The sequence below is a fragment of the Zalophus californianus genome, chromosome 10 (genome assembly GCF_009762305.2).
Source record: "Zalophus californianus isolate mZalCal1 chromosome 10, mZalCal1.pri.v2, whole genome shotgun sequence".
NCBI classification, from domain to species: domain Eukaryota; kingdom Metazoa; phylum Chordata; class Mammalia; order Carnivora; family Otariidae; genus Zalophus; species Zalophus californianus.
Window position 1 is genome coordinate 29452788 of NC_045604.1, and position 21877 is coordinate 29474664.

General features: G+C 34.6%; 1 protein-coding gene across 6 annotated transcripts in view; it reads right to left on the reverse strand.

The window, feature by feature from the left end:
• CAMSAP2 (calmodulin regulated spectrin associated protein family member 2) overlaps positions 1–21877 on the reverse strand; it is a 107246-nt gene that overhangs the window by 22391 nt on the left and 62978 nt on the right. For 2 of the 6 annotated variants that reach the window (XM_027610254.2, XM_027610256.2), the window contains exons 4-7: positions 16626–16709; positions 6321–6365; positions 3195–3336; positions 2755–2894 (exon numbers count right to left, since the gene is read on the reverse strand). In XM_027610254.2, the coding sequence (XP_027466055.1) occupies positions 2755–2894; positions 3195–3336; positions 6321–6365; positions 16626–16709 (411 nt within the window). The remainder of the gene's footprint in view (positions 1–2754; positions 2895–3194; positions 3337–6320; positions 6366–16625; positions 16710–21877) is intronic. The other 4 variants (XM_027610257.1, XM_027610255.1, XM_027610258.2 and 1 more) reach the window with 2 other exon arrangements.

The window sequence follows — 21877 nt, forward strand, 5'->3', positions numbered from 1 at the left end:
CTAAGTTTGGCCACAAGATGTCAGCATAGTAAGAGATAGTTTTCCCAAGTAACCAAAGCTTATAAAGATCATTTCTTCATGAATTTATAATGATGAAACAGCAATAAATCTGTTACCATATTCTAGGCATGATACCAGATAAATTTCATTTAAAAGCTTTCCTTCCTTTTAGTTAAGACAGTCATGCAACTATATATTAACATTCTTAAATAATATAAACAATGCAGAAGAATACATATATACAGAACATGGAATATAAAGTATGCTTCAATTACTCTCCTCCAAATCCTAGTATCACACTCAGAAGAAACCACTGTTAAGTTTTGTGTTTATCCTTCTAATCAACCTTTTTCTATGCAAAGATTTGCATACAAATAGAAAAAAATTGTTTTTAATATATAAATTACATCATGCTATAATGGTTGCTACCCACTTTCTTCACTTAATAACATCTTGGAGAGCTTTCCGGATCAGTAAAAAATACCTACACCTTCTTCCTTTAAACAGCTTGAATGTACTACAAAAATACTTTGTGTCCCTCCTAAGATGAACTGTTTCCAACTATTAGTCTTAAAATATTCAATGGAAGTCAAAGTTGTGGTTCTAATAATTTAATAAATAATACAGAAAGTGACCAAAGCCGTTTCTATAGACAGTTACCTATTTTTTTTTCTTAATCCCCTTTACTTCACCCATCCTTCTACCCACCTCCCTCTGGCAACCTACTAGTTTGTTCTCTGTATTTAAGAGTCTGTTTTTGTTTTTAATTTGTCTTTTTGTTCGTTCACTTGTTTTGTTTCTTAAATTCCACATATAAGTGAAGTCATATGTCTTTCTCTGAATGATTTCACTTAGCACTATACCCTCTAGGTCTATCCATGCTGTTACAAATGGCAAGATCTTATTCTTTTTTTATGGCTGAGTAATATTTGTGTGTGTGTGTGTGTGTGTGTATACACCACATCTTAATCCATTCATCTGTAGATGGACACTTCGGTTGCTTCCATATCTTGGCTATTGTAAATAACGCTGCAATAAACATAGGGGTGTATTTATCTTTTCAAATTAGTGTTTTCATTTTCTTTGGGTAAATACCCAAAGTGGAATTACTGAATTCTATTTTTAATTTTTTGAGGAACCTCTATACTGTTTTCCATAGTGGCTTATCAGTTTGCATTCCCACCAACAGTGCACAAGGGTTCCTTTTTCTCCATATCTTCACCAACACTTTTATTTCTTTTCTTTTTTACTCTAGCCATTTTGACAGGTGTATCTGTCAGTTATCTATTTTAAATATGCCTGATTTAAGAAAATGTCTTTGTATGTAGATCATGCTCAGACTAAGTCAATTTAAACATCAGGGCTATATATTATTTATTGGAATTCCAAGGAAAGCAACTTAAACAAATGTACTCGATCTTATGTCTCAATGTATTTAATGAAATGAATTCTTTGAGATTATAGAGGTAATATTTAAATTTTTTAAAGGCAAGTGTCAGAACAGGCATTAACAAGATATATATGGAAATAATTATTTCCTATCTTCCATTTTGATAAAAATGGCAAGGTAGACCCTTCAAAATAAATGAATGTTTTTCTTCTGATGTGTCAGGTAGGGGGGAGTGGGCCCGTGTTGGGTCAATAGGAATAGTGGCTTATTTTGGAAAGGCCTTTACCTGTGGCTCTTTCTTCTACCTGTGGTGATCCAGAAGTGGGTGAAGGAAAAAGAGATCAGAAAGTAAGAATGTCAAGAACCACGAGGCACTAGTATCATGGTAAAAGGGGTCCGTTAGCAGTTTCTATTAAAGTTGATATTGGAACTGTGAGTAGAATGATACAAAGTTATTCCTCTCAGCCAGACTTAAAAAAATCTATTATAAGATTATTCATCCTTAAAACCCTAAAGCAGAACTGGTAAACTTTAGGCAGGTCTGTAAGAGATATGAAGGAACTTTGCAGCTATGAGCTGCTGGGAATACCGGGGTATTAAGTCACATCACAAAATTCTGGAACAAGCAGCTGCTTCTTAACTTGCAGCTCAGAAGCAGTTACGCATGACACATGTCTCTCTTCACCACTACAAAGTAAGTTCCACCAGCACATGGAACTTACCAACACAGGATGTTGGTTTTATTCACTTAATTATCCCAACCACCCCGAACCTTACTAGGTGCTCAATAACTATTTCTTGAAAGAACCAGTGAGCATGGCCTACAGCTCACAGGCAGTGTGTGGTATTCTGAAGCAATGGGACAAATTCATGAAATTGAATTCCTTTTTAAAAGGTTCATTTCCAGACTATTTTAACATTTTCCTTCCCCTTTTTCTTTCCCTAGGTTTTGTCTCAAGTCCTGGGACCTTAAGGATTCCTTCTTCCCATATTCCACAGTCCTGTTGAATGCTGAAAGTGACCAGAACTTCCGTTATGCTCCCAGCATACTATCATAGCATCTGTCTAAGATTCAGAAACATGTAGTGGCTTAACCTCTATTTTGCTAACTTTAGGACAACAGGTCAGTTTTGAGAAAAAAACCGCAACTTTTAAGTTTAGTTTTGTCTTGTAAAAGAAACCTGTAGCTAACAGTGCGTTAAAAACCTAAAATAAGCAGAAAAATAAAACTTTTTCCAAAAGTTCTTTTGACTGATATTAGTTAATTTGTAAGCTTATAGTGACTATGCCATTTATATATCTAGTTATATTTTTTTTCAAAAACCTCAAAACAAAACAAAAACACCAAGAATTATTTAATTTACCTTTATGGATGAAGCAGCATACAGCATATCTTCTAGGGTGAAATGGCAACACTGGTTCAAATATTCTTGGCAAAATTCTTGAATCAGCTGCAGATTATACAGGCTATCAGCCAAAGACATGGTTTCTTTCAAACAAATATCTTCAAATAGGAAAAGAGCAAGGTGATGACTGTGGGTTAATTTGATAATATACATTTCATATCTATCTTATAGTTAGTGGTTTAATACAAATACACAATTATGTGGAATCTGTTTTACAAACACATACAAATAAATATAGGGGCTGCTACACAGAAAGACTTAGCACTGCTTTACTAAACTATCTTCCTCAGGATTATATATAAATTTTTTTTTAAGCCCTCATTACTTATTAAATACTGTTGTCTCAATACTTGTCACCATCTATCTAAATCCCAGAAATATTTCACTGGAACACTTACCCTCTAATCTGACAACACCAGGACAGTAAAAATGAATAAGAGCAGCTAAAGCACAGCCGTCTGTACCATCTTTCAACAAATTTTCTACCAACGGAATGCAGGGCAGTTGCTTGAGCAATGTCTGCTCCTTCCTATAACGAGCCTACAATATAAAAAAAAAAAAGAGAGATGAAAATAAATAAATCCTAAACAATATACAGGAAAAAAATAGCATTGTAGATTCTAATGTACCAGTAATATACGCCAAGAGAAATGAGAATTATTCAGCAACATCCTTCTTTTCTAAATAATACTAGACATTACTTTACCAAAGTAAAATACAGAGCAACAGCATTATAGTTTCAAAGTACTTAATATAACATTATATTGCCAATTTACATGAAATGACCTTTAAGCTAAATATTTAAATATAAAAGCATCACAAAACAGATTCTGAACATTTTGTATCCAAATCATCAGTTATGTTCTTTTGTAGATAATAAAATACATTTATTTTAATGCTGGACTTAATTTAGACCACAAGTTCTTATATGCAAAGAGCAAGAGTACTACTAGAGCATAAAGAATTATAAGAGTTCTCAAAATTGGGGAGCAGGTATAAGAATACGATACTATTCTTACAGGAAATTTGGCAATAAGAAACATCACTTTGAGGAACTAGAATATCACCAAAATATTCTGGTTTGGTATTTGAATGTTAAGATAACGTAAATAAAATATAACAACTTTGAAACTGAAAAAACCAACCCAACTGAGGTTTCATTCACCAATAACAGAGCAAATATAAGGATTTCTGCTCCCCCTCAGAAAAACAGAAGAAATCTTTGTTTTTTAAAGACTGCTTGGTGTGACTGGATACAAATTTATAAGACAGTTCTCTAAAAATGAGACATGCTCTTAAGTCAGATTACCTGGGTTCAAATCCTGGTTCTGCCACTTACTAGCTCTGTGATCTTGGACAATTACTTAAACTCTCGTTTCTCAGTTTCCCCATCTGTAAAATGGGGATAATAATAGTACCTACTTGATAGTACCACTGAAGGATGAAGTAAGGTGCTAGGCACACTGCTGGGCACATAGTAAGCAATAACTAAAGGTTGGTCTGTTATTAGCTGTCAGCTCTCCTAAAGCCAAGGAAATAAAGCTGAAGACTTAATGAAAATGCATACTGAAGTATTTTATTAGAAAAATTTATGATTATATTCGTTACTGGTATTTAAAGTTTTTTTAAAGTAACCAAAACTAATTTTTCTTCTAACTCCATCTGAACTGGTTATCTATATTTTATAATTAAAATATAATTATGAGGGGTGCCTGGGTGGCTCAGTCGTTAAGCGGTTGCCTTCAGCTCAGGTCATGATCCCAAGGTCCTGGGATCGAGCCCCGCGTCGGGCTCCCTGCCCCGTGGGAAGCCTGCTTCTCCCTCTCCCATTCCCTCTGCTTGTGTTCCCTCTCTCGCTGTGTCTCTGTCAAATAAATAAATAAAATCTTTAAATATATATATATTATGAAATAAAATACTTTTGTGAGAATAAAAACATAAAAATAATTTACTGAAAGGGAACATTTACTTTGTGGTGGTAAGGTTAAACTTCCTTTAAATGATATCCCTCAGAAAAGTATATGGATTAATGAAGAAAGAAATATTTATTCCTATTTCTCTCTGGCTACCCAAGAACAAGATTCATGGAACATTTTTTTCCTCTTGAAATACTCAGAGAGCTTATTCTTTTAATCAGTGCACACTAGACATCTGTATTTAATGGTATGTTCCAAACTCAAGAGTACCTATATTCAGAAAAAATCACATACACACACTATATAAACTCTTTAACTGATTACTGATTTTAATATCCTTAGAAACCTTCCTCACTTTGCTGCTAGTAGAGTTTAAAATTCAACCATGAAAAAAGAGCAGAGAAGTGAAGGGAAGGGTGAGAAAGAAGAAATCAACCAGTAGCATCTTCTAACCTTAAGTTACCCTTCTCACATTTAGTAAGCCACAGTTCTAGATCCTTACACTCCTTTCTCTGGCCAGCTAGAAACAAAATAGTCTCCCTCTTAGAAATCCTCTAACTTGGCTGGCTGGGCTCATTCCCAAACTTCCCAGATCTCTAGGAGTAGCCTGTTTGCAGCCTGTAATCTGAACTGGACTGAGTTGAGCGCCAGGGTCATGGAATAAAAGACTGAATTGTGATTTGTCTTACTGCTCTCTGCCAAGTAGCACTTCTATACAAGGCACACACACATACACAGAGCCTTATAAGGCTTTAGCAATAAATGTAGATGGTTTAGAATAGACTGATTATTTGGGATTTATGAGAGGCATGCTAAAACATTTTCCTGAAGATTATATCCTAAAAGATGTTATCAGGTAAATCAACTTTTAATCTTGAAATCATGTACAACTCCCATTTGAAGTTCATGAAAGTTGTCGTCTTTTATACTTGACCTTATTATATGGTTTTATAAACTTGCTGTATGGAAACATTCCCTGTTCTTTCTACAAACAGAAATCTGATATTTAAAAGGGGCATTGTATTTTCTACCTTCCAAAAACTACTGTGTATTTCTAAGTTATATATTTATTTCTGAGGGCATAAAATACTTCTTAAGTGGCCTAACCACCCAGATTTAATCCTTAAAGAACAACCCTTCAGGTCAAATCAGAACCAAATATAGTTTAGATCTAATACTGGTATGGCCACTGAGAAAATGTCTCTTTATCACACAAAAAGTGTACCCTATAACTCAGGAAATGATTCCTTAAAAGAGATTTAAAAATACAAGTAATTTACATGTGCAATTCATATTTACTTTTCCTAAAGTTATTAAAACTAGTAAGAATCTCTATCCATGCATGTTTTTAACCTAGTTACTGACAGTCTGTAAAATATCAACAGGACAAACAAAAGAATGCTTATGCTTTAAACTACTTTTAAAGCTTCTAATCCAAACTTTGGCTAGATTTTTTTATCTTTTTATTTTATATTATGATCAAATACCTTAAAATCCAATCTCAATGCAGTAACTAACAGAATTATATGAAATGACTATACCAGCAAGACATAAACAATACCATTCTACAATTTTGGAGAGCAAATTGAAGTAGCTGGGCAAACTTACTGGAACCAGTTTCCAAAACCATTTGGAAGGAGACTTCAGAGGAAGCAGTGGGGAAAAAAGGGAAAGCAAAAGGTAAAGGGAAAATTCATCAGAATGATTTTTAATTAACAAGTGACAGTAAAGCTTCTGATAGTGGAGTTCCAAATTTATAGTTCTCATATTTTTAAATGTTAATTAATATTTTAAAATATATAGGTTCCTAATGATAAAGACTTCTACCTTCTCCTCCCATCATCTCCTCTCCCAACACAATTCATTTTTCAGATGCTCAGGATTTCTGTGTACTCTGGCAGCAAAGAATTTTATTTCCAAGTTCTAGAATCACACATCATATTAAAAAGTAAATCTGTATCACAAAAGGGAAGTAGAAAGATTCCAGGGCTGGATTTGCAGTCATTATAATGCTTAGAAATAGTAAACCAAGTCTGATATGGCAGAGTTTCTTTCCAAAGAGAAAAGAAGACTATATCAGTAAGTGTATGAATAAAGCAAATAGCATTGTAGACTTGAACAAGATAATCATTTCAACTATATGAAGAATTTCTTTTAATTAATGGGATAGTGGCAATTCCTACTAAGATTTTTAGTCTCTAAAGCACGTAGCTACTTACATAAAGAGAGTATGTGTTATTAATTTTACTATCTAGAGGTATCCCCAAAAATATAATTTTACTTTAAAACGAATAAACTCATAATTTCAGTTAATATAAATTAATAATTTGTGATTATCTTTGTATTTCCTAGCACAATCTCTAACAGCCCTGAATAAACATTTACTGAACAAACCAAATTAAATGGGGTCTGAGTTAAAATTCACGTTCAACTTTTATGTAGAAAGTTTATTCTGCAGCAGTGCCTGGCTGGCTCAGTAGGTAGGGTGTGTAACTCCTGATCTTGGGGTTGTGAGTGCAAGCCCCACGCTGGGTGTAGAGATTACTTAAAAATAAAATCTTTAAAAAAAAAGGTTTTCCTACATAAAATTACCTGTAAAAATAAAATTATTTGGAAAATAATATAAATATTTTCAAGAACTTCAAGAATCAGAAAAATGTCACCTCAAGAATCAGAAAAATACCAACTTTCCATAAAGAGAGAACATGTCCAATAAGTTTTCTTTATTGCATCAGGAAGAATAACCTTAATAATTTTGTTGCATGTATTTTAATCTCTCATTTAACCAGAAGTTTTGGGCAGCTGCAATTATGATAACCATAAAAAGTACAAGAACAGAAGCAAAGGAAGCCACTGAAAATGTGTCAGGATCCCAATGTATAATAGAAATTTCAAAAACAGGGGTTTTCTTGTTTTTGAGACTAGAAAAATTCATTATACACAAACTAATAACAAGAAATTTATTGTGAACTATTAAAACAGAAGATATGCAAAGGAGTCTCTAATGGTTCTATATATCTGTATTTCTATATATCTTGTAAAATATTCAATAGGACTTTTTACTAATTCAGATGCTCTGACTGGCCTTCCTCCCACCTCTCCACTGACCTAATTTAGTGACAGCAATCCTATTTGAGGAAAAAGGAAAACCATATAGATTGCCTAGCTGAAGGAAATAGGACTAAAAAAAGTAAATATACTAAAAGAACAAATACATATCTTTGCTATTCATGCTTATAACCTCATGCTTCCATAAGCTCAAATATATGCAAAAGCTCCTTGCTAAAGAATAACTGTATTTCTGAAGTGAACAGCAACTGCCCCCTCCTTTTAATTTTCAGAGAACAGCTAGGCAAACTGCAACCTCAAATTCTTTTTTAAGATGTAACTATGAGACCAAAACGTTTTTAAAAGGGCACAGACAACTGGTGGAAAATTTTTTAAGTCCTTACTGATGACAAAGACCAACCTGGGCAGTTCAGATTTTCTGGAATAGTTCTAATTTTCAGCACTCCTTTTTACTGTCTTCTTCACACGTTTGGCTCACCCTAAATTTTGGTTGTTTTAGGTCTTGCCATTAATACTCCCCAAACAGTTCTATGTTTTCCACTGGATATTCACAATCACTCTGGGATTTGGGATAATTCCTGAACTACTTCTGGGTGCTCTCAAGACACTTTGGGAGGATGCTGGTTTGACCTGGTTTACACTGGAGACCTCATGAAGTTGGAATTCTTTAAGGAGTTAATCGTAGTGTTACCTGTCACCTCATAACCCATTAGATTTAAGAATCTCTTTATTGCTGTAGGTCCAAAAGTTGTGCTGAACTGCTGACAGGAATGTAGAATGGTACAAACCCCTTTGGAGAAGATTTTGGCACTAGCTACCAAAACTACATAGGCATTTACCCTCCAATCTAGCAATCCAATTTCTATGTAATTTACCCTGAAAATCCAAGACTACAAAAGGACATTATTCTTTGTAGCATTATTTGTAATTGCAAGATACTGGAAATTACTTAAATGCCCATAGGAAAGTGGTTGAAGAAACTACGGTTCATACACACAAGAGAGTACTATGCTGCTGCAAAAAACAATGAGGAAGATATCTAGGGACTATGGGGAGTAATTTCCAGGATATACTGTCATTGAAAAACACAAATTGTGAAAGATTAAATATGTTTTGTTAAAGGAGAAAAAACAAACATATATACACGTGCTTACTTCTATAAAAACAAGAACAAGAAGGATAAGCCAACTAGTTACCTATACGGGTTGGTGGGGAGTGAGGGACAGGAAAGAGGTAGAAGAGATAAGGGGACTGATACCTAAGTACAACTTTTGCATAGTTTTGACTTTTGGAATTATATTAATGCCTTACATATTCAAAAAATGAAATTATATCAACAAGGATGGAGCAAAAAAGCCCATAAAAACTAAATGAAAACAGAAACCAATAAAACCAAATACATTTCAAAGGAATAACAGAACTACAATGAAGTGGTGGTAGTGGTGGTGGGGACCCAAGTAATTTTAGAACACAGCGTTTTGACCACATATTATCAATCTAAAGAAAAAGGAATTACACTGTATCTATATGAGATGATGGATGTTAACTAAACTTACGGTGGTCATCATTTCACAGTATGTGTAAGTCAAATAATTATGTTGTGCACCTTAAACTTATACAGTGCTGCATGTCGATTAGATCTCAATAAAACTGGAAAACATATAAAAGCATTAAAAGGGTAAAACAAACCAAAAAAATTTAAAAAGAAAAAGGAACTGCAAACAAATCTTAAACTCCTTAGTAGGTTCCTTTTTCATATTGGTATACACATACCAATTCTTTTTTTTTTTTTTAAGATTTTTATTTATTTATTTGACAGAGAGACACAGCGAGAGAAGGAATACAAGCAGGGGGAGTGGGAGAGGAAGAAGCAGGCTCCTGGTTGAGCAGGGAGCCCGATGTGGGGCTCGATTCCAGGACCCTGGGATCATGACCTGAGCCGAAGGCAGACGCTTAACAATTGAGCCACCCAGGTGCCCTACACATAGCAATTCTGAAGCTATTTTATATGTCGTAGAATTGGGCAAATAAGTACAGTTAACCCTTGAACAGTACAGGCCTGAACTGCGCAGGTCATTTACACATAGGGGTTGTGGTTTTGTTTTGTTTTTTTTTTATAAATACAGTATAGTCTTGGAAACATATTTTCTCTTATGATTTTCTTAATATCATTTTCTCTAACTTTATTGTAAGAATACAGTATACAGTACATATAACATACTAAATACATGTTAATTAACTATTTATGTTATTGGTAAGGCTTCCAGTCAATAATAAGTTATTAGTAGTTAAGTTTCTGGGGAGTCGAAAGTTATAACCAGATTTCCAACTGCATGGGTGGTTGGCACCCCTAATCCCTGCATTGTTCAAAGGTCAACTGTAAGTATCAATGTCCTCTCAAATTACTTATTATAAAAGTAAAAATAGGGGGCGCCTGGGTGGCTCAGTTGTTAAACGTCTGCCTTCGGCTCAGGTCATGATCCCAGGGTCCTGGGATCGAGCCCCGCATGGGGCTCCCTGCTCAGTGGGGAGCCTGTTTCTCCCTCTCCCTCTGCCAGCCGCTCCCCCTGCTTGTACTCTCTCTGTCAAATAATCTTTAAAAAAAAAATAAAAGTAAAAATAATAACTATGAAGTTAAGAAACCAGACAATATCTTAACCAAGTGATCAAAATTAACATTACCTAGAAAGGGCAAATGGATATCACATGCCTCTGGATATAATACTGTGAGAAGGACACAATTCTAGTCCAAAAAGCACAACCTTAATTTAATTGTAAGGAAATACCAGAAAAAAATAAATTGAGGGATGAAAATGACCTGTATTCTTTAAAAATGTCAAGGTCATGAACAAAAAAGAAAAGCTAAGGAACTATTCCAGTTTAAAGAAGACTAGAGATATGAAACTAAATATATTACATGATCTTGGATTGGATCTTATACTGAAAAAATATTATAATGTACAACTGAGCACAAAACTGAAATACAGGCTATAAGACTGATCAAAGTATTATACTAACATTTAATCACCTGTACTTTGGTTACACAAACAAACAGCTTTGTTCTTAGGAAACATAAAGAGATATGATGTATGCACCCTCTTTCAAATGTTTCAGAATCATTTACATACATATGTGTTTGTGCGATGTATGTATCTACATATGTGTATATACAGACATACATGCACACACACGCACAAAGTTAATGCGGCAAAATGTTAAATTGATGAATTTGGGTAAGGAGTATATAGCGCTCTTTTTCTATATTGAATATTTTTATAAGTCTAAAATACTTCAAAATAAATATTCTTAAAAAGCTATATTAAGTCTATACCAATCCAAATCTTTGTAGAGTGTGTCCAAATGCGTAAGATCTATAGAGCTGTTAAAGATATCTAATTTTTACAGCCCTCCTAAGCAAAGATAAAAATCATAGTACTAAGACATCTAACTAATATTTAAGTCTCTCCAGGGCAAGTCATCTTTATAAAATATTGCTTGGAAAAAGTCATGGTACCATCTCTGAATTTTAAAAATGTTTAAAATGCAAAGTTCCTCATACTAAAATGAGTTGATAACACAACAGGGGCTTGTTGTCATTTCTCACCCCTACTGGTAAAGTAACTTCCCAATCTAGAATATATTAAGTCTATACCAAGATTGGGAAGTTACTTTACCAGTAGGGGTGAGAAATGACAATGAAAGAGAAAAGGTATATTGGCAATAGGTATAAAGAAAGAAATGAATCAGCACTGACCACAAAAGCCCACACAAGAATAAACTGTAATTATAGAATAGAATCTTAGGGGTAGAATTCCTTAAAAATGATCTAATTTAGGCAGGTCAAGTCTTCACAATTATTTGAGTGAAATAATGATAGGAAAAAGAAACCAGGTAAATCTAAGAGTCAATGCAAATGATGTATCTGAAAATGATGTACTGTATTAGAACATTAAATGTTTCATATATATGAGACAACTTAACCAATTACAAAATTTTAAGTTATAAATCAATGTTTCCCAAAGCATGCTCCAAATAACACTAATTCTACAGGATGTTAGTAGATGTCATTCACAAAGAGGTCAAAGATTAAATATGTTTGAGAAACAGCTAGACAGGCTTCTTAACTGGCCTTCAATGTACTAAAATGGGCTGTAACATTTTTAAAGGGGCACAGACAAGGCAGCATTTTTCAAATGCATTTGACTTTAGAATCTTTCTTTTGGGGCACCAGGCTGGCTCAGTTGGTAGAGCATGCAACTCTTGATCTTGGGGTCGTGAGTTCAAGCCCCACACTGGGCACAGAGCTTACTTAAACAAACAAAACTGGATTCAATAAAAACTTTTAAAAAATTGATGTTATTAAAAAAAGATCTTTCAAATAGTATCTCAGGTACTGTTTGAAGAAACAGAATTTAAAACAAAAAGTTGGTCGTAGTTTTTAATTGCTAAGGAACTCTGGTAAAACAGGAAATTCACATGGGCTGAGGTAGTCAAGCAAAGATGTATAAGCATTCACCTACTGTCTCACTGGGAAAAGTGTAGTCTATTTTGAGACTATACCTTTAAACAAAAAGCAATTAGAGCTCAGTTAATATCCTTTCTCCAAAGGTAATTCCTTCATCCAATTCCCAACCCTCTGTAATATATCTCACCAGTACTTTTATTTTAAAAGAGGCAAATGTTACATTGAATAGACATGTCTTTAATATTATGAGAAAAAAACTTTACTCTCTATATAGTTAGTATTGTAAATTTAAGAATACAAACCCATGAATTTGCAGCTATCTCAAAACCTATCCAAATGGTCTACTTACTAATGCCCAAATATGTCTTTTACTTGTAACTTCATGTCTCCACTCATGTTATTCCCTATGACCTAGTGCCCTACTTTGCAGATACCATAAAACCTACTAAGGCCCCACTCAAGTCCCACATCTTATAGAAAATGTTCTTAGATATTTCACTCCCACAGTTATCATAAATCTACAAGTTATATATATATATACACACATATATACACACACACATATATATATGAAAGTTCATAATAACCAACTACTTAATCTACTTAAACTACTTAATCTTTTCACTAACGTTTTGCTTTGAATCCCTTACTTTTACTAATATATTAAGAAAGGAAAATTTGAGAATCATTTTAGTCATAGAATTTAGAAGCCATTTAATTCAACTTTTAAATTTTTACAGATAAAGAAAATGAGGCCCAGAGAGGTCACGTGCCTTGGTAAAGGTCATGAAGCTAGTTCGTGGCAGAACTATTCTGACTTTAAGTCCATACTCATCTTACCATAGCACTTTGTACAAACTCCTTAAAAGAATGAATGCTGGAATCAATGTCATTGGCTATAAACTTGAGATCTTTTAAGTAGGGTTGCCAGGTTTAGCAAATAAAAATATGAGATGCTCATGCAACTTACACCAAAAATTTTTTGGTGTTCTCTGAAATTCACATTTAACTGGGCATCCTACTTTAGAATAAAAAGGAGTATTAGAAGGAAAAAGAGCAACTTGAAAAAAGAAACCTGAGAAAACAACATTAGTAAACTGCTTAAACAAAAACATTTTCCTAGGACATGGTACTACTTAAAATGCCTTTCTTAGGACACCAACCAATTCAACAATCAGAAATACATCATCAACAGAATGACATACCAGATAAAGGGCTAGTATCCAAAATCTATAAAGAACTTATCAAACTCAACACCCAAAAAAACAAATAATCCAATCAAGAAATGGGCAGAAGACATGAACAGACATTTCTCCAAAGACAACACATGAAAAAATGCTCAAAATCACTTGGCATCAGGGAAACAGAAATCAAAACCACAATGAGATACCACCTCACACCAGTTAGAATGGCTAAAATTAACAAGTCAGGAATCAACAGATGTTGGCGAGGATGCGGAGAAAGGGGAACCCTCTTACACTGTTGGTGGGAATGAAAGCTGGTGCAGCCACTCTGGAACAGAATGGAGGTTCCTCAAAATGTTGAAAATAGAGCTACCCTATGACCCAGCAATTGCACTACTGTGTATTGACCCCAAAGAGAAATGTAGTGATCTGAAGGGGCACCTGCACCCCAATGTTTATAGCAGCAATGTCCACAATAGCCAAAGAATGGAAAGAGCCCAGATGTCTATCAACAGATGAATGGATAAAGAAGATGTGGTATATATATACAATGGAATATTATGCAGCCATCAAAAATCGAAATCTTGCCATTTGCAACGACATGGATGGAACTAGAGGGTATTATGCTAAGCGAAATAAGTCAATCAGAGAAAGACAATAATCATATGATCTCACTGATATGCAGAATTTAAGAAACAAGGCAGAGGATCACAGAGGAAGAGAGGAAAAAATGAAACAAGACGAAACCAGAGAGGGAGACAAACCATAAGAGACTCTTAATCTTAGGAAACAAACTGAGGGTTGCTGGAGAGGAGGGGGGGTGGGAGGATGGGGTGGCTGAGTGATGGACATTGGGGAGGTTATGTGTTGTGGTGAGCGCTGGGTGTTGTGTAAGACTGATGAATCACAGATCTGTACCCCTGAAACAAATAATACTTTGTATGTTAATTTAAAAAAAAATGAATAGGGATAAACCTGCAGACTAAAAAAAAAGAAAGAAATTACATGGACAATTATCAATTATGCAATATTTTTGGTAATGAGGAAATGTTAGCTCACTAAATTAAAGTCTGAAGAAGTAAAAAAAAAAATACAGTGCAAGTATCCCTCAACATATGCATATATTTTACCAAGAAGATGGTTATAAAAGGAAGTTTCATAAAATAGATTTTATTGGACATCTAAGTTGAGAATAGGTGGGCAAGGACAAAAGGTAAGAAATGTTATCATCCAAACCATGCGCTCTGTCTATAGCTGGATAAATCATAGACAACAAGGCTAGCATCTGGGTCACTAGGCCAGCAAGCTTGAGTAGGTGGGGGTGTGGCAACTTCTTGCCAATTATATAGCAATAAAAAAAAACAAGTCATTCTACCTCTCATCCCTAAAAGGAGAAAAGGATCAAGAATTTTGCTTCTACAGGAATAAAAATCAAGAATGAAGTGATTAAATTTCCAGCCAAACCAACCAGTTCAAATGCCAAAAATCTCATTGTTAGGTAACAGAGATTTCTTTCCCTAGTTTATGCTGTCACAGAGTGGTTCTTCATAATGATGACACCTACACTTTGCAGTAAGACTATGTAAAATTAACAGTCTATGTTAAATTTTCACAAAGACTCTAACAATTGGAAAAAAGAAAATTCATTTGAAAATAAAAATATGTATTCTACTAAAATAAAAATATGTATTAATCCAAATATTTAAAAATGAGTCACATTCATTTCTTCATTTACTCAATGACTCACTTAGCAAATATTGGTTGTGAGGTTAATTTGTGCAATTGCATGAGACTAAGTGCTATTAAAAATCAAAGAGGTATAACACAAGTAGTGTCCAGATTCCATATAGCTTTTCTTAAAGGTCACTTACACTGTTTGGAATATAAATGGCATTTTTTATTCCATAAAATTGTATTTATTGGCTACTATGTCAGCAAATAAAATCCCCATTTAGTTCATGATGTGTATGCAATACTACAGAATTTAATCATTATATTAAATAAACAAGATTTCTATGGAAAAGGGCCATCAGTGTTATAACTTAGGGTGATACTATCTTAGCTTATTCCTGATTAGAGCCAGGAGCAAAACTGGGAGCAAAGGTTTCAACTCCTACAGGATGAAAAAGAGAAAAGGAGGGAAGTAACAGGAATGACTGGGGGACAAAGGAGGGAAGAGACAGGGACAGAGGCTGGTGTAAGTCAGGGAAATGGAACATATGATCTGGGGTGATGAAAAAAAAAAAGATTTCCATTCTGATGTACCTAATTTAGGGGAAAGGATGTCAACAAAGTTAGGATGAAGAATCTAGTATGGACAGTATTTTCAGCAGCTAGTCAGTAAGCTAAATGAGGGAAATCACTGTGATCCCAAAATAACAAATTTAGACAAAATTTCAGGTGGTCTCCCACAAAAGTTTTCTACTGAAGTTGATAATACACAAAACACCTTTCCCTTTCCTTCCTTTTTTCTCTTTCTCTTCTTATAGAGGTATCAGTGACCAGGAGCATTAGACCAAAATGAACAGAAAAACTGTATAATAATAAAGAAACTTTAAATAATCCAACTGGAAAATAAGATCTCTGAATACTTGTTATTTCTTTCACCTCAATTCAAATGCTATAGAATATGTTTAAAGAGCTCTCATTATGATACATTTTTAAAATGTGATATACTATAGTGCAGGAAATGTACTTCTGGTCTTAGTATATGACAAAAACACAAATTTTCAAAGAAGAAAAATCTAAAAGCCACAAGAATTTTTAAAGAATGAATCTGTATTAATTTTCTTCTTTCTTCATAGAATAACCATATGTACAACTTACAATTCCTGGAATATATTTTAAAGGCCGGTCTTACTACAAGTCATTGTAAGGCTGATACACTGAGAATGTTTTCTTGTTGTTTCACATTATTTTACCAAAGGCAAAGCCATTGTTTTTGCCAAAAGTATTCCAGAAATTGAGTTCTAATCATTAACAGTTTTTCCTAAACACCTTCATCCAATTAACCTCCATTTTGTACTTCTACTTACTTGGCATTTATGGCATGCTTTCTAGGGCACAGTTAACACCACCAAAAAATAATTTAATGAATATATCTATTAATTAATATATGTATTTCCCAAACAATACATATATGTGAACATACATAGTCTATTCATAAAGGCACCTTTTTTTCTTTGAAATATATACCTTTTGACCTCCTGGAGCTTCAACTGTGTGATGTTCTTTCAATTTCTGTTCTTGTTCCATAATGTCTTTCAAATGTTCATTTACCTTAAAATATAAAAACACTAATTTGAATTTATATTCAAATATGACAATAAAATAACATGCACCATAAAATGTCTGTGGTCACATCTCTGATGTCAAATATCAGCACCACTCAAATGAGAAAATTTCATTTTCCCAACCAGAAAAAAAGTATTTTACAGGTGTTTTATTTGATATTCTAAAATTAATTTATTAAAAATTTGTTGAATACCTACTATATGTCAGGAGCTGGTTAGAGTTCTAGAGAAAAAAGGTACTCAATAATTTCCAATTTTAATGCTTAGGAAACAAACTTTTTTAATTTTTATTTTTTTTGAAGATTTTATTTATTCAAGAGAGAGAATGAGCAGTGGGGAGGGGCAGAGGGGGAGAGAGAGAGAGAGAAGCAGACTCCCTACTGAGCAGGAAGCCCAACTTAGGGTTTGATCCCAGGACCCTGAGATCATGACCTGCTCTGAAGGCAGACACTTAACCGACTGAGGCACCCAGGCACCCCAACAAACTTTTTTTTTAAAGATCTTATTTATTTGAGAGAGAGAGAGAATGCAAGAGAGCACAAGTAGGGTGAGCAGCAGAGGGAGAGGGAGAAGCAAGATCCCCACTGAGCAGGGAGCTCAATGTGTGGCCTGATCCCAGGATCCTGAGATCATGACCTGAGCTGAAGGCAAATGCTTAACCAACTGAGCCACCCAGGTGCCCCAACAAACTTTTTTTTTAATAAAAATTTTATTATCTCTTTTAGGACTAATAAATGGAAATTATTTTCCTTAAAAGTAATGTTTTCATCATCAATAGAAAACACTTTAGGGTTTTTTTTTAATGGCATGAAGCATTTATTTTATTATTTCAATTCCAGGATAGGTAACATACAATGCTATATTAGATTCAGGTGTACAATATAGTGATTCAACAATTCTGTGTATGACTCAGTGCTCATGGAGGTAAGTGTACTCTTCATCCACTCACCTATTTCAACCACCCCCCAACCCTTCTCCCCTCTGGTAATCATCTGTTTTTTGTCTATAGTTAAGAGTCTGTTTTTTGGTTTCTGTCCTTTTTTTCCCTTTGTTTATTCTGTTTCTTAAATTCCACATATGAGTGAAATCTTATGGTATTTGTCTTTCTCGGACTTATTTCACTTAGCATTATACTCTAGATCTACCCATGTTGTTGCAAAGGGCAAGATTTCCTTCTTTTTTAATGGCTAAATATTATTCCTCTGTGTGTGTGTGTGTGTGTGTGTGTGTGTGTGTGTGTGTGTGTGTGTGTACACACATTATAGAAAACACTTTGAATCAAGTTCTTAATCTGTGATTTCATAGACATGTCCCTGAATCATGAGAGCGTTTTACTGCAGTCATAAGGCCACAGCTAAAATAGATGAAAAAATTTTCCCTTTGAGAACTTTCTTGGGAGAAGGTCTACTTTATCTCCTATTAGATTATTCAAACATCCATAATCCAAAAAGGTTAGAAACAGTCTATGTTGTACATAAAATATTTCTTAAGAATACTTTAAACAATTCTGGATTTTGAGCTAATGATTTTAAGGTCGCTCTAGTAATGAAAAATAAATGTTCAGGTTGTTTAATTACGGCACTCTGATTAATGCCATTATCAACTACCATAACTCTAAATTAAACCTATAATTTTCTGAACTCTTCTATTACCTAAAATTCAGTTCAGTGGCTAAAAACAAATGGAGACTTTCAACTTATGATAAATTTTTAAAAAAGATTGTACTTATTTATTCATAAGAGACAGAGGCAGAGGCAGAGGGAGAAGCAGGATCCCTGCTGAGTGGGGAGCACGATGCGGGGGCTCAATCCCAGGACCCTGGGATCATGACCTGGGCTGAAGGCAAGCCACCCAGGCAACCAATTTATGATAAATTTAATTAACAATAATCACTAAGAGTCTTCTCTATTCATGATATTTCTAAGGGGTTATAAGCGATTTAATCAACAGATTTATTTTGGTATGTGAATCTGCAGCACTCTAAGATTTCCTAGTTAATCTCTTAGATCATCAATTTGGTTGTATAACATACTCTAAGAGAAAGCAGCATTAGAAAAGACCTGGGTCTGAATCAAAACCTGCACTTACAAGCTATGACCTTAATAATTTCTTGATGCCTCTCAGCCTCAGATGCTAGTTTGAATAAAAGCTACTTCATAAAGTGATTTGGTGTATTACAGCTCTAAAATGGTCCCCATTGATCCCCTTGAGTGTGGGCAGGACCTAATTTGCTTCTAACCAACAGAATACAACTAAAGTGATAGGCTATTATGTCAGTGATCATGTTACATAACACTCTAATTTCCATCTTGCTAGCCGACTCTCTTATTGGCTTTGATGAAGCAAGCCTCTATGCTGTGAGCTACCCTATGGAGCAGAGACAGTAAGAAACTGAGGCCTTCAGTCCAACTGCCTGCACTGAGCCCTGCCAACAACCAACCACATGAACTGGGAATTAGATCCTTCCATAGCCACACTTTCAGATAACACTCCACACTTTCAGATAACACTGAAGGCCTGGCCAAACCCTTGCCTGCAGCCTTGTCACAGACTCTGAGCCAGAGGATGTAGTTAAGCAGTGCTTGGATTTGTAACCCACAGAAACTGGTTAATACTGAAATAATAATAAATAATTAAATAAGTAGCTGAGACAATACAGAGCATAAAAGAGATAATGTGTAAAATGTATCAAGTAAAGTGGATACACAGCACATATACCATAGATAGAAACTACAGCCATTGCTTATAAACAATATATCCCCAAAGCGATACCAGATAGCTGAATGTCTGTTAAGGGCTTCAACAAACCCTAATAAAATACTTTAAGCTGTTGTAATGGTATCAGTCATCCTAAATATCAAAATCATGATTATAAGAAAATTTTACATGTTGATAATTCATAAACTTTCACAACAGGGAGAATAAAAGAAAACTTCAAGACATGTTGTAGACATGACAAGACATGCCACGCTATTAACCTACTTGGGTACCCAAGACAGAGAAATGAACTAATTAGCTTAGTGACTCTCAAACTGGTTCCCAAATGCTGGCTACAAAGTTCTACCACTGAAGCTAAATCATGGTATTTTTTGTGCAACTCAAGGATAAAAGTTAAAGAAATGTATCACAGAGCTCATGATGACTTTGAGGTAGTTCACCCCCTGAACCAGTGTTGGGGGCTAGTAAACTAAACTTTAGCCATATGAATTAAAAATAAATTTGCTAAGATGATATATTAAATTTAAAATATGCATTAATTTAAAAATACACACTAGCCTTTAATTTTTTTTTTCATTATAAAATATAAAATAGTAGGGTGCCTGGCAGGCTCAGTCAGCAGAGTACAAAACTCTTGATCTCGGGGCTGCAAGTTCCAGCCCGAGGCTGGGTGTAGAGATTACTTAAAAAAATAGTAAGAATAAAAATAATTTAAAACACAAAATTGTAATGTGTGTCCTTGCTTTAATATAAGTCTAAAGTTGACCTTACAAAGGCTTTAAATCAAATCACCTCCTCTCATCTCCATGTTATTTCACCTAGAATTATAGTTCTTCCTTCTTATGGGTCTCAAAATTAGTATGATTTTCTGTAATACTTATTTACATTTACTCATATGTACATTGATTTTGCTTATCATTGCTTCCTACATCCCACTTCTTTCTTCTAGGTTCAATTTCCTTCTTACTGAAGTACCATCTTTTTAGTAGTTCTTTCTGCAAGGGAAGTGATGAACTGTCTTTCTTTGAACAAATCCTGATTTCACCTTTAATCTTGAACAAAAAGTCTAGAACCCTAGGTTCATTGCTATTTTTCTTCAACACTTTGTAGATTTTGCTGCATTGCCTTCTGGTTGCAAACATTACTGTTAAAAAGTCTACTATAGTCTATCTGCCATTCTTTTAAGACTCTCTTATTTTTGGAGTTCTGCAGATTTATTACTATACATGTGTCAGTGTGGATTTATTTTAATTTATCCTGGTTGGAACTCACTGTGTTTCCTGAATTTGAAAGTTTCTTTGTTGTAGAAAATTTTATATCTTGGGGCACCCGGGTGGCTCAGTTAGTTAAGCATCTGCCTTTGGCTCAGGTCATGACCTCAGGGTCTCAGATAGAGCCTGCAACCGCTCAGTGGGGAGTCTGCTTCTCCCTCTCCCTTTGCCCCTCTCCCTGCTCGTGCTCTCTCTCAAACAAATAAAATCTAAAAAAAAAAAAAATTTTGTATCTCTTCAAATATATTCTCTCTCCCCCACTTCTCTCTGATAATCTCTTTTTGGAATTCCAAGTAGGCCTACAGACCTATCTATGAACCTTGATTTCATATGTTCCATCTCACCTCTCTGGGCTTCCTTCTGGGTAATTTCCTCTCAGTTACCTAACTCCCTCTTCAACTACGTCAAATCTTCTATTTTAAACTTTTGATTTTCAGTGACTAAAATTTTTCATTTCTAAAGTTATATTTGGTTCTTTTTCCATTATGCCCTCCATGGTGCCTTATTTTTTTTTTTTTAATTTTTGTTAACATACAGTGCAATACTGGTTTCAGGAGTAGAACTCAGTGATTCATCACTTACATACAACACCCAGTGCTCAGCACAACGGGTGCCCTCTTTCATACCCATCACCCATCTAGCCTATCCCCCACCCACCTCCCTCCCATGGTGCCTTATTCTTTCCTATAGTTGTTATTCCATGTTTTATTTTTGGTCATTTAAACATTTATTTTTCTAGTCTTTTTCAGACTGTTCTACTCTTGGAAGTTCTTGCAGTGTAACCGTCATTTGTTACCTTTACTAATAACTCTTATATGTGCTAGATCACTTCTTCATGTGTTTCATAATTTTTGATTGTCAGTACTTTCGCATATGAAGCGAAGATACTCCCTCCCCCACTGCCTGAAGGACTCATGGCTTTGGGTGTGGAAGTGAACTTTCAGAGTATTTTTAAATTTGCTTCTTTGACAGGTGCCAGAAAAATATCACTGGCCTGCTACTAGTATTCTATTAATGTGTTGCTTTCTCCCTTTTTTTCCCTGCTCATCAGTTGGGTACTCATGTTCCTACATGAGAGAAGGAGAAAGAAGCCTCTTTCCCAGACCTAGACCTCTGTCTGGTCTAGCCTAAGACAATCATGATAGCCTCGTTCTTCTTTCTAGAA